Raw genomic sequence first — 14,423 nt, 5'->3', positions numbered from 1 at the left:
TCATTTCCGTTTCGACCAAGTGGTTTTAATAATGTTTTGACGTTCTACATTCTCTGCAGTTGAATGTCTTGGATTAGATTTACCCATATATAGTTTTTTATTGATGGCTTTAGAACCATTATTGTTATAATTATCACTATCCATTTTTGAGTCTTTTGAACTGTAAGCCAACAAAAGCATACGCATTTCTTCTAGACTAATTTTCCCATCATTATTGAAATCCCAATTTTGTAAAATCATAGATCGTGTATAATCAAGATCTGATTCATCAAAATCCTGTGTGATAATGGAGAAAAAATGACAAAGTGACTAGTAATATTTTATCAGGATCACAGAAATTTAATGAGTAATTTATATTCAAAATATTAAACATGACTTGTAGAGTAAAAATTCACTTGGTATTGTATCTCCCCGTTGATGTTTAGGACTGAAATTGATCAGTCTCTTATTGGCATATGTGCATTCTGTGCATATCACTTCGATATTGCCTTGATTCATAAGCATTATAAGCAAAGATGGATAGTGGCTAACAATAAACCCAGTATGCACATATGCCAATAAGAGACTGATCAATTTCAGTTCTAAGCATCAATGAGAAGATTCAAGTAAACAACAACAAGTGAATATAACTCCACTTCATTGCACAAGCAGGTGGCTTTCAGGACTCAGTAGCTAAGTAGATAACGTGATGGCGTTTGATACGAATGGTACCGGGTTTGAGTCCTAGAGTGGACATCAGTTGTGAGATGCAGATACACCCAGATGACGAGTTCGGAATAGGACAAAAGGTGCGTCCTGGATTCCACTTTTAGACACTATCCATTTTTACTTATAATGACTTCTATAGGCTCTAGAACGATAACATCACAATTAAAAGGCTGAATAATGATAACCGTTTAAGATAAAAAAATGACAATAGATTTATACATATATGTAACTGAAGAGGCTTCAAGTTAAGACTGATTGTGTCGATAGTTATATAAGAAATATGTAAACTGAATTAGGATATCCTCTAAGGTTAACTGTGATAGAGACTGTGAAAGTATTTGCTTTCATTGAGTTGTATAAACTATTAAAATAAACCGAAAATAAACTAGCTTATTGTGACCCATATTAAATAGGTGCATTTTAGAATATAAATATGCTTCGAAACAGGTCTTAGCCACTGGATAACATTTGCCGGTCTGCTTGAGTATCTGAGCTATCTTTTCCTGACATCTAGATATTTCAATAAGTTATATGTTTCTTTTGTCTATTTTAACACATTATTATGTCGATTAATCGCATAAACGAATCAGGTGAATTTATGAAAAGTTTAAGATCTTTCACTGTACAAGTTGGGAAAGAGCACAATCAGAGACATTGTGGTTGCTAGCAACGTAAATCGAAGAGAATGTACATTACATCAAATATCCATTCCTGAACTGCTAACATCTAAACTGGCGATCATTCAATATTTATTTTCAGGATCGATCAAGAACTAAGAAAAAGAGACTTGTTGAAATACTTTGTGCTAAAAATCCTATATTGTACCAAAAATATAATAATGAATAAAGCCATTAATGATAATATAAACATTGTAGACAGTAAGTAGGGAATTATTCTAGCACACAAAGTGAATAGAATAGATGTGCTAAGTTGGGAGGTAGATATAACTTTCGTGTCTGCTATCATATAGACAATTTTCAGTAGCTGCTCCAATAGTAGTCTCACTTTTGTAGGATCTACACTTGCGCCAGTTCCGTCGCCATTGTTACGTTCGAGATATTATGGTACCACCTTAGTACTCGCCAACCGAACTCAAAACAGCAACACAATAACAGGATGAAGCTAAGCTATTTTTCTGAGCCCCAGCCTCGATAACTGAAGGAATAAGACTAGAGCCAGCAGTAAAAATAGATTATTCTAAAAGCAGCCTGAAGGAACGCTTAACAAGCACTCAGCTCATAAGATATATAATTCAAAAAATGTCCTTGATAAACGTCACAAAAGAGCCAACAAACCAATGAATTTTAAGGTCGTTCCAGGTGGGAAACACAAAATGAAGACAGCAATGAGTACTTTTTGGCAGAAAAATGGAAATTTCAAGCTTTTAAAATTATATTACAAAAATAAGGAGTTTATCAAGTGATTTCCGGGGATCTAGAGTAGTCAACAGTCACTCAATGATGTAAACTATTGGATCATGGTTCAGTAGTCAGAATGTCAAGTGCTCACTGTGTGACCTAAAAGGTCCTTGTTTTGATCCCTGTTAAGATCACGGATGTTCACTGTTGAGGTGTTCCAAACTAGAATGAAACGACTAGCTGTGCTTCATATTTATTGACTGTTTAACGAACAGCAGCCGAGAACGTAAACTATTAAAAAGCTGATCTATTCTTAAAAGTTAAAAAAAGGACACTATCTCGAGTTATTTATACTTATATGGTATAATTTAAATATCTCAAAATGGTTTGTTACAAATGAAAAGTAGAAATAGCTTACTTCTTCCACAAGTTCAAGAAGATCTTTTAAGAAACCATACAATTCAAGATCTTCAATGGCTCCATTTTTATCCTTTTAAAAAAAGGGAAAGTTGAATGAAAAAGGATTTTAATCCTGTAAAAATGACCAGGTTGGTGATGTGGCGGTATATAGAATGATGTCTGAAGTAAATGTAACATGGAACTATAGTTTACTGCAAATGATAAATCTGAATAAACATACAACTAATAATATTGCTGAATTGCTCTATGAGTTCGTCTTTGGTTTCAATTTTCTGATCGACGATAGTATGATTATTATTAATGTAACGGCAATACAAATAAAGCCTATCAATTACCTCTTTCTTAAACTTCCTAATAATAGATATGCATTTAGTCGACTGTAATTTTTGAAAGGTTAGAGATGTATAATTAATTAATACCAGTTCAATGGTCAAAAAGTTAGGCATTCGCGCGTGAGACCTAAGACACTAGATTTGATTCCCTCTTGTAAAACTGTGGATGAACACTGTTGAGGAGTCCCATACTAGGATAAGACGGTCATCGAGTGCTTCAAGGTTTTAAATGATTGTGAAGGATCAAATCATGATTTCCACGGTGAAAATACTACTACCAGTAATTAATGGATCAGAAAGATAGATTTAAATTAGAGTTACGTAATAAAAAATATAGCAATCCAACTGTTTTCAAACGAAAGACTCAGTAGACGCCCAACGTCAAGATCAACAGGCTGGATTCCGTAAGGATCATTCGCGCACAGAACAAATTGCGACACTACGGATCATCGTTAAACAATCAGTTGAGTGGAACTCGTCACTATACATCAACTTCATTGATTATCAGAAGGCGTTTGATAGTGTGGACTGGAGAACATTATGCAAACTTCTTCGACACTGTGGAGTTCCTGGGAAAATTTTCAAGCTTATCCAGAACTCATACAACAGACTACAGTGCAAAGTGGTGCATGAAGGACAACTGACTGATGTAATTCAAGTACGGACCGGAGTCAGACAAAGCTGTCTACTCTCCTCCCTCCTCTTTCTTCTGATGATTGACTGGATTGTGAAGACCTCGAGATCTGAGGGAAAGCATTGAATACAATGGACAGCTCAGAATCAGTTAGACGACTTGGACTCCACAGATGACCTGACCCTTCTATTCCATAAACACGAACAAATATAGACGAAGACAGCAAATGTCGCAGCAGCTTCTGCATCAGTAGGCCTCAACATACACAAAGGAAAAACAAGATTCTCAAATACAACACGGAGAGCACTAAGCCAACCACACTTGATGGGGAAACTCTGGAAGATGTGGAAACATTCACGTACCTGAGAAGCATCATCCATGAACAAGGAGAATCTGATGCAGATATAAAGGCGAGGATTGGCAAATCAAGGACAACATTCCTATAATCGAAGAACATATGCAATTCAAATCAACTGTCAAGCAACATCAAAGTCACAATTTTCAATGCGAACGTCAAGACAGTCCTACTGTATGGAGCTGAAACGTGGAGAACTACTACATCCATCATCAAAAAGGTACAAGTACTTATAAGTAGTTGTCTACACAAGATATTCAGTGTCCGTCGATCGGAAACCATCAGCAACAGCCTCCTGTGGGAGAGAACAAACCAGCTTCCAGTTGAGAAGGAAATTAGGAAAAGACGATGGAAGTGGATAGGATATACATTGTGGAAATTATCAAACTGCATCACGAGGCAAATCCTAAGTTGTAATGGTGAAGGGGAACAGAAGAGAGGAAGACCAAAGAACACATTGTGTCGGGAATTGTAAGCAGACATGAAAAGGATGAATGTTAACTGGAAACAACTGGAAAGGATTGTCTAGGATAGAGTTGTATGGAGAATACTGGTGGGTGGCCTAAATTCCTTCATGAGGGGTTGTAGGCGTGAGTAAGTTAGCAAACAAGCAAGTAAGTAAGTAACTGTTCAACAAATACGCATTAAGATCTTGATCGAATTAGTTAACTGAGAAGCAGAAATCATGTTTCATATTGTTGTTATCATCTCTAATTCTAACATTAACCATTATGTCTGAATGATAATTATCTACAGTATGAATATTTCCAGAATATCAATTGTATAATTAGGTATCAATAAAAAGAAACCATGCTTACTGTATCGTACAATGCAAAAACACGATCTACATCAGCTGCAGTAATTTTACCAGCATGTTTAAATATTGGACGACATAAAAAGTTCTCTTCCACTGGTATTAAACTGTTAAATATGAAGGAAAAATAAGTTGTTACTATGGAAATAAACTAAGAAATGAGATATCTCTTGCAAATGAATATTATGTAATTGAACTTAAAAATTAGTGTACTATTAAAACGGATGAAATTCAATGATAACATCCATAAACAATTTAGAACATGTATTGTGGTGTGGTCTACTTATATCCACATAAATAGTATATGGTGATGGTCAAACATAGAATGTATTTTGGCAGAAAATCGATAAGGAAAGAACAGAAACGAAGCACATTCCGTATGAAAATGCATGAATAATGAAATCAGAGAAGATAGACTGATATTTGCAGAAGGAACAGTCAAGATTGAGACGATTGTTGGTATTCGGCAAATTAACTGTTTACTGTATGGTTATCACATTTAAGTGAGATAGTCTGTAATTTGTGCTTGAATACATTCGATTGTCCCCAATCGTGTTGTTGTTCACTATAGTATAACTATGTGAGGAAGAAGAAGCAGTGAATGATCAAACACTTGGGTTAACATTTTATCAAATTTGAGTTTATTATCATCAATTCCCCTCCTTCAGTTTTGTTTTAATTCACTAATTATGTCTGCTAAATGCATGTACTTACACACTTTAGATAATATTTATAACATATTATGATTTTGAATACTACAATAAATACTACTACTGTAGTGAACAAGAACACAAGTGAGTATAATCAAATGAATTTGAATACAAAGTTACAGAATCACCATTGTCTTCAGTGAGTTGATATCTCGCAACAGACCTAGTTGAACTTCACTGGTCACTAATTCTCACTAGAACTCCAGGAAATAGCTGATGGTGAATGGTTGCTCCATTTCGTGGATTGGTTGAAGTTAGATATTAACATTGTTGGATGCCAACTCAGTGGTCTAGTGGTTAAGCGCTCGCGCGCAAGTCTGATAGGTCCTGGGTTGGAATCTCGCGAGGTGGGATCACGGATGCGCACTACTGAGGAGTCCCGCAATAGGACGAAACGGCCGTCAAACAGTGCTTTCAGGTTTTCCATAGTGGTCTAGCTTCAATGGACTCATGATATAAACTATATAAAATTAATAAAATCCCCATAAAACCCCCTTCTAAGAATTAAAATTTGTTTTTAGTAAAAATGAGAACAAACTTACCGAGACATTTCACTTAGTTGTAATTTTCCATCTCGATTATGATCAAATAATTTCAACTGAAAATTAAAATATTCCAAGATGAATAACTTGGATCAACCACACACACACACACACATTTTATTTCATAAATTCATCATTCCTCTTTTTTTTTTAAAACGATAAACATTTTTGTTAAATATTTCTAATAGTTTACATGCACAATTTGTTGTTTCTGTTGTATCGGTGTCATTTATTCATTATAAGTGAAAGAATGAGGAACCACTGCAATTCCCTACGATATGAAGTAGGAAGAAGAAGACTGGCACAAGTCAAAATTGATTAGTCTTAAAACACGACAACAACTCTAGTACAACTATTTTAAGCAAAGATGGATAGCAACTAACAGTAGAATCCAAGACTCGCGTTTCGTCCTGTTTGGGACTCCTCAGCTGGAGGTAGCCGCATCTCATAGTTGATGTTCACTCTGGGACTCGAACCCAGTATTGTTCGCTTCAAACGCCATCACGGCATTTACTTATCTATTGAGTTCTGATAGCCACTTGGTTGTGCAGTGAGGTGAAGTTTAAGTTCGCTTCGTATTATTTGGTTAAGTCTTGCTATTGACGTTTAGGACTGAAATTAATCAGTCTCTTGTTTCAAACAACACCAAGTGAATCTAGTATACCTATTTTGACTATTAAATAAAATAAAATCACGTATGGAAATTGCAAACAGTTATGATAAAACTACATGCTACATGTCACGCTGAGCATAGTCCATGTTAATTTAATACAAGAATATTGTTTGTCGAACAAGCATAACACTCAAATAAATCAATCTTATACCAAACAAAATATCACACTGGAAAGCAAAACTGAATAATCATTAAATTTGCTTGACATTGTTTACTTGAATATTCCCATTGATGTTTAGGACTGCAATTGATCAGTCTCTTATTGGCTATATGTGCATACTGTGCGTATCGCCTCGATAAAGCCTTAATTCAACCGAACAATACCAAGTGAATTTAAACTTCACCCTATTGCACAACTAACTAGCTATCAGGACTCAACAGCTAAGTGAATAACGAGATGGCGTTGGAAGCGAACAATACTGGGTTCGAGTCCCAGAGTGAACATCAACTGCGAGATGCAGGTACATCCAGCTGACGAGTTCGGAATAGGACGAAACGCGCGCTCTGGATTCCACTGCTAGCCACTATCCATCTCTGCTTATGAATAATCATTATCTAGAACTATGAAAACAGAAATAATGCTGAACAATGAGAATCATAATCAGTTAACAATGTGATTTTGTCTTCTCATCCTTGTATATCAGTTACATTTTTGTATAAATGGCTTTTATAACTTAAAATGTTTTTAATTAGCTAACTAAGAAATCAACATACACTTCTAGTTCATTACTGAAGTTTAATTTATTTGATCTTAAGAATTAGGATGATGACTTATGTTAAAAAGAAAAGGGATATTGCTTTTAATTACATCATCATTGGGTTATACTTTAATATACATGAATATTGATATGAAAATATCAAAACCGATCAAGGCAACATATGAGTCAATGATCACGATGAAGTAGATTGCATAACTAACTGAACATAATAGATAAAAAGTACAATTTGATAGTAAGAAGATAGGTTTACTAGCAGTGTGATAAGAATGATAAAATAACAAACGTTCTATTCATTATTTTTAGTTGAATTCACTAGTCGAACTTAGCTGCATTGGATGACCGTATCATCATAGTATAGGACTCCTCTACAGTGAGCATCTACGATCCCACATCAAAGCCACTCCAATACAGGACCTTCGGTCTCACATGTGAACACTGTACTTCTAGACCATTGAGCTGTCATCCTATGGTAATAATATCTAACTTCAATCGTTCCATTATCTCGCGCAATCCTTTATCCATTATCTCAGTTGGATAAATGTCTCACAACCGACACGGATTGGACTCCATTGGTCATGACTTCTCACTAGAACTCCAAGAAATCCATCTTGAAGCTAGTCATTAGTGAGCAAATATTAGTTATCAGCATGGAAATTTGTGAAGATCATAGTATTTTTGATTGAATCCATGAGTTGATCTAGTTAATAGTTTAATATAGGAAGTAGATCAAACTTGGATAAATAGACTTCAAAATAATAATCACAAATCATTTTTAGAATTACGTAATAAGTATGTAGATGATTAGATAGTGAAGAATAGAAGAAGAAAAGAAGTGAAAAATGATAATTAAATATAAAATATGAACAAAAATTAATAAAACCGTTTGTTAAACCATATCCCTACCAAGGTAGGGATAAGAGTGTCACGAATTTCTTCGGGACATATAATGAAAAATTTTAATATTTAAAAAATTAAATACTTCAGTGAAAATTTATTTCAAACAAGATTGGATAAAAAGCACAGATTCAGGGATGGTGGAGAAGATTTGTATCTCAGGTGAATGATTTTGATAGAAGTATGTACTGATGATGTCGTTCAGAATAATGATGAAAGCTATATGACCAAACCATCTAGCTTGAAGAACAAAACTCCAACTCAAAAAGCACAGATTCAATAGTTCAATAGATCTCTAATGATATTGAAAATAATATATCATTTCATAATGTATAATCTATAAACAAATACTGACCATAGGTTGATTATTTACAGTATAAAAATGTTTCTAAAACTTTATACTACTTATATTATTTCCAATACTAGTCAGTTTTAAAATAAAAAACAAAAAGTCATATATATTATCCATGTATAATACAATATTTACTTAGTTACTTACACTCAATGGAGCATATGTCGCGGACCAGCATTCTCCAAACCACTCTGTCCTGGGCCTTCCTTTCTAGTTCTATCCAGTTTTTGTTCATTCTTCTCATGTCTGTCTCTATTTCTCGGCGTAATGTGTTCTTTGGTCTTCCTCTTTTCTTCTGGCCTTAAGGATTCCATGTGAGGGGTTGTCTTGTGACGCGATTGGGTGATTTCCTTAAAGTGTGTCCTATCCACTTCCAGCGCTTCTTTCTAATTTCTTCCTCCACTGGAATCTGGTTTGTTGTCTCCCACAGTAACTTGTTGCTGATAGTGTCTGGCCAACGGATCCGAAGTATCTTGCGTAGACAACTGTTAATAAACACCTGTATCTTTTGGATGATAGCTTTCGTAGCTCTCCAGGTTTCCGTCCCATACAGTAGAACTGTCTTGACATTCGTATTGAAAATTCTGATCTTGGTGTTGGTTAATAATTGTTTTGAGTTCCAGATGTTCTTCAGTTGTACATTTATGCTGCTCTTGCTTTGTGGATCCGTGCCTTCACATCTGCAACATGTTCACCGTGTTCATCAATGATGCTGCCCAGATATGCAAAGGTCTTTACATCCTCCAAACCTTCTCCGTCAAGTATGATTCGATTGGTGCATGCTGTGTTGTATCATAGAATCTTGCTTTTCCCTTTGTGTATATTGTGACCTACTGCTGCCGGGGCTACTACTACACCGGTCATCTTCTCCTGCATTGGTTGTTGGGTGTGTGATAGAAGAGACAGATTATCTGCGAAGTTTAAACCGTCCAGCTGCATCCTAGCTGTTCACTGTATCCCGTGCTTCCTTCCAGATGTTGTCGTCTTCATGATCCAGTCGATCACCAGGATGTATAATACGATACCACTTAGTAAATAACATATTACGTAATGGAAACAAAAACAAATTCTTTTCTTTACTTACAATTGTATCAGTATATTCAATAATTTTTTCATCAAATTTTTCATCATCTTTACGTACTCCAAATGATAGAAGTTCTGTGAGAAAATCCTTCAAATTAAATAAGTAATTGGAGTAATTTAAAACAAGTACATATTATTGTCAAAACAAAATTATAAACATTGGAAATTGATCAAAACGTTTAGATATCAGAATAGCATAATAGTTATTCTTTTAAAGGTTGTATAGGGTTATTACTTAAACCTACCCATCCAATTTAACAATGTGACTTTCAATTTCTAATAGAAATAAATAGTGATGAATTGACCTAATTAAATAGAGGTAATCTAGTCAATGACAATTATATTCTATCACTGAGATTCATCGGATTATACACTGATCGAGAGTTAATTTATAAACTTATCTATACATTCACTTGGTGTTGTTTACTTGTATCTTCCGATTGTTATTATGGATTACAATTGATCAGTCTCTTGTTGGTATATGTGTATCCTGTGTGAACTACCTCGATATTGCCTGTAGTCACAAGCTTTATAAGCAAAGATGGATAGTGGCTAGCAGTGGAATCCAGGACGCTTGTTTCGTTTTATTTGGGATGTACCTGCATCTCAGAGTCGATGCTCACTCTGTTACTCGAACCCAGTACCGTTCGCTTCAAATGCCATCGCGCTTGTTCATCTGTTCAATCAATGTGACATAAAGAAATCAGTAAAAACAAAAAAAACTTCAGAAGTATCTGACTAATCACAGCTTCCAGTGGAATATATCAACTTTTATACCAATCTTTGAAAACATTTCAGCATTGATCAACTAGAATTCTTTTTATTTGATCTGATAAGCAAGTTATAATTCTTTACTGATTCATGGTTATTAAAAACCTTCTAATGTTATTTGCTTTTAACAATTAAATTCACTAGTTGATCTAAGGTGGACTATCATTGAAAACCTGGAAGTATTGGTAACTTCAATCTATCCATTATTTACTTTTGCTTATTCTATGTAATGTTCACTATATATAGAGTTTAATTAAGAAAAATCAAGCCAAAAATCAGTTAGTCATGTCTTATATATGTATTCCGTTTTGATAGTTTTCTTCTAATTGAATAATCTTTCTATAAACATCAGCCTAAATCTCGCGAGGCGGGATCGTGGATACGCACTACTGAGGAGTCCCACAATAGGACGAAACGGCCGTCAAACAATGCTTCCAGGTTTCCCATAGTGGTTTAGCTTCAATGAACTCATGATCTCACCTATAAAATATCACAGAAAGCATTTATTTCTTAAAGATTGTAGATATGCTTTGTTAATGAATGCCAATAAACGCATGATCTGGGATAAAACATAGATTTGAGTACATTAATGATTACAATACAACTTATAGAGTTCGATCAAACAAATAAATGATCAATGATTATTCGATAACCGGTTAGCACTTACTTTTAATTCATCTGCTTCAATAAATCCACTATGATCTTTGTCAAATTCTCTCCATACCTAATTAATAACAGTATAAAAATTAATATCAGTTAAACGTTTCAGACATACAAGAAGGTTCAGTGTTTTGAAGTCGATTTTATGTGCAATTATATATCCCAGATCATCATAAAACAACTTAATAATACTACTATCTTTTATTCAAAAACCATCTTATTGTTCGAATCCCAGGATCATGGATGTGCATTGCTGAAGAGTCCCACACTAAGACAAAACGGCCGTTCAATGCTTCCAGGTTTTTCATTATGTTCTAGCTTTAATTAGCTCATGAATTCAACCATTAAATTATCTTATTGTTATCAATTTATAATGAAAATTATATTCCAACTTAAAGTGTTTATTAAATCGAAACCAAGTAAATGTCAATGTAAACAGTATGGTTTTCAAAGGAATAACTAGCTATTCAAAATTTATTTATTGTAAGGATATTAAATGTAATATTTCATTTAATGAAATCAATTACAATTGATTTGTGTATATTATTAACTTACACATAAATAACCAACGAAGTTTCTAGTCTTAATAAGTTGCCATTTATTAGTTTACTTAAAATTATACAAATGTAATGATATATCCCGAGGGAAATGGTGGCTGGTAACTATTGAGATCTATTAATGGATCAATACGAAACATATATGTTTATTGTATAATTATTAAGTAACTAAACTATACTTATCCATGTTTCTCTTATTATAAGCTTTATTTTTACCTATAGGCTATTGTCATACGATTTACTGTTCTTGAGTTATGTACAATCTATTAATTTCAGTCTCCCACATTCACAGCCACTTTTGGTTAGATTTTGTATAAATTTTATTTTCTATTTTATGGTACAATGTGGTCTGTTTGGTTTGTATGTAAACCAGGTATATTTGGAATATATGATTCATGTCGAAAAGGCTAAGATTTGTGTTCTGGACTCAACAGGCAAAGCTAGGCATAAAGAAAGACCGATAAGGACTCGAGACTACTCGTATGGATTTAATGAGTCATTGGTCTGGTCAATAAATCACTGTTCTCTAACTGGCGATATCATTACGTTACATATTGATAGGGGCACAATGCCACAAGTTATAACATCTCATCAAATAATAATAATGATATTTTGTTAATGAATTTTCCGTAATAGAATACACATTCAAAAGGTATTTTATTAGTTCATAATTTATCGTCTCTACCATCTTAATTTACAAAGATAATAATTTCAAGTCATTTGTTAAGTTAAATTATCAGATACTACTGAATAAGACAACGGAGTGAACTCTTCGAATAACATCTATAAATCTTATTCCATGGAAGTAGATGAATTGGTAAATGGATACTAAATGATGGAAAACTTACATGTACATATTACATCATATAGAGAAGAAAAAAATAAACAACAAAAAAAAGAAACATAATAATTTGTTACTAGTGTGGTGTGGTCTACTTATATCCACATAAGTAGTATATGGTGATGATCAGACATAAAATGTATTTTGGTCCATAAGGAAAGAACTGAAATGAAACGCAATCGGTATTGAAATGCATGAACAACGAAATCAGAGAAGATGGATTGATATTTGCAGAAGGAACAGTTAAGATTGAGACAATTCATTGTTATTTTTCAAAATAACTGTTTACTGTATAATAAGCAAAGATGGATAATGGCTAGCAGTGCAATCCAGGACGAGCGTTTCGTCCTATTCCGAACTCATCAGCTGGATGTATCTGCATCTCAGAGTTGATGTTCAATCTGAGACTCGAACCCAGTACATTTCGCTTCGAACGCGTTATCCACTCAGCTTCTGAGTCCTGATAGCCAGTTGATTGTGAAATGGGATGAAGTTTAAATTCACTTAGTATTGTTTATTTGAATCTTTCCATTGATGGAATTTGAAGCTTGTGACTTCAGGCAATACCGAGGCAGTCCGCACAGGATGCACATATACCAACAAGAGACTTACCAGTTGCAGTTCTAAAAACATCAATGGGAAGATCTAAACAAACAACACTAAGTGGATGTTTACTGTATAGCTATCAAAATTTAATGAGATAGTTTTTTTTATATTTCGTGCTGAAACACATCCGATTATTCTCAATCATGTTTTGTTCACTACACTAGTAAGAGTAACAATTTGTTTTCATTAAAAAAAAGTTGTATCATTACACTATACCATTATTATTATTACTACTACCACTACTATTTAATAATTTAACTCATCTTGTAGTCATAGTAATCTTCCATAAATATGAGATAATAATTTTTTAAAAAAAAAACGTTGATAATTTAACCAATTACTTAATTTAAACAAAAATAAAACACAAAAAAGCGGAACATTTTATTGATTATTGAATGTAACGAATATTCAAACTAATTGTAATGAAATCATTATACTTCTGATAACTATGACAGTTTTCTTTTTCTTTTTTTTTCAATGAGAAAAAAAACTTAATTTTTTTTTGTTAAAATGAAAAAAGGTGATTAAATTCCCTTAGTATTGTTTTGTTTGAATCTTTCCATTGATGTTTTTAAGACTACAACTGATCAGTCTCTAATTGGCCATATATGCATACTGTGCGTATTGCCTCGAGATAGCCTTAATTCACAAGTATTATAAGCAAAGATGGATAGTGGCTAGCGGTGGAATCCAGGTTGACGTGCGTTTCGTCCTATTTGGAACTTGTTTATTTGTTTGTTTATTACTGATATAAATAAGGATAAATAGGCACAATGGATATTTTTTTATATTATTAAATGATACATTCTGATTAATTAACTAATAAGAGACAAACTATTCAAAGAAATAATAATAATGGGGAAGATTTATGTTACATTTTCTAGTGAAATGATCTATAATTAGAATGGATAAAAATTATGTAACATTGTAATGTGTGTGTGTGTGTGCGTTATTTATGTTGATATAAGTAGTATATTACGCTAATCAGTAATAAAATGTTTGGCAGCAGAACGGTGAGAAGATTGAGTAGGGAAGATAAGGGGACAGAAAGCAATGTGTATGAAAAGACAAGGACAATAAAGTCTGAGATAATTAATGAATATTTTACAAATGAAATATTGGAGTACGGTTTTTTATTTTATTTTATCAAGTAACTCCATAAAGAGTTGAAAGCGTGAGTTAATTGAAGCTAGACCACCATGGAAAATCTGGAAACACTAGACGGCCGTTTCGTCCTATTATGGGACTCCTCAGCAGTGCGCATCCACGATCCCGCTCTCGTGAGTTTCGAACCCAGGACCTACCAGTCTCGAGTCGAAGCCCTTAACCGATAGACCACTGAGCTGGCATCCAGTGTTTCCAGGTTTTCCATGGTGGTCTAGCTTCAATTAACT

The 14,423-nt window shown here is 33.8% G+C and overlaps 1 protein-coding gene across 1 annotated transcript in view; it reads right to left on the bottom strand.

The window, feature by feature from the left end:
• Nucleotides 1-14,423, bottom strand: part of Smp_146280 (putative calbindin-32) — a gene marked incomplete at both ends in the record, with an annotated part of 62,862 nt that continues 48,439 nt past the window's right edge. Inside the window, 6 exons of the mRNA XM_018797683.1 lie at nucleotides 1-276; nucleotides 2,485-2,556; nucleotides 4,626-4,728; nucleotides 5,874-5,929; nucleotides 9,596-9,682; nucleotides 11,033-11,089. Of these exons, the coding sequence (XP_018652701.1) occupies nucleotides 1-276; nucleotides 2,485-2,556; nucleotides 4,626-4,728; nucleotides 5,874-5,929; nucleotides 9,596-9,682; nucleotides 11,033-11,089 (651 nt within the window). The remainder of the gene's footprint in view (nucleotides 277-2,484; nucleotides 2,557-4,625; nucleotides 4,729-5,873; nucleotides 5,930-9,595; nucleotides 9,683-11,032; nucleotides 11,090-14,423) is intronic.

The sequence above is a fragment of the Schistosoma mansoni genome, chromosome 5 (assembly GCF_000237925.1).
Source record: "Schistosoma mansoni strain Puerto Rico chromosome 5, complete genome".
NCBI classification, from domain to species: domain Eukaryota; kingdom Metazoa; phylum Platyhelminthes; class Trematoda; order Strigeidida; family Schistosomatidae; genus Schistosoma; species Schistosoma mansoni.
Note: the sequence above shows the minus strand (reverse complement) of the source record. Positions and strands in the feature narration are given on the sequence as shown.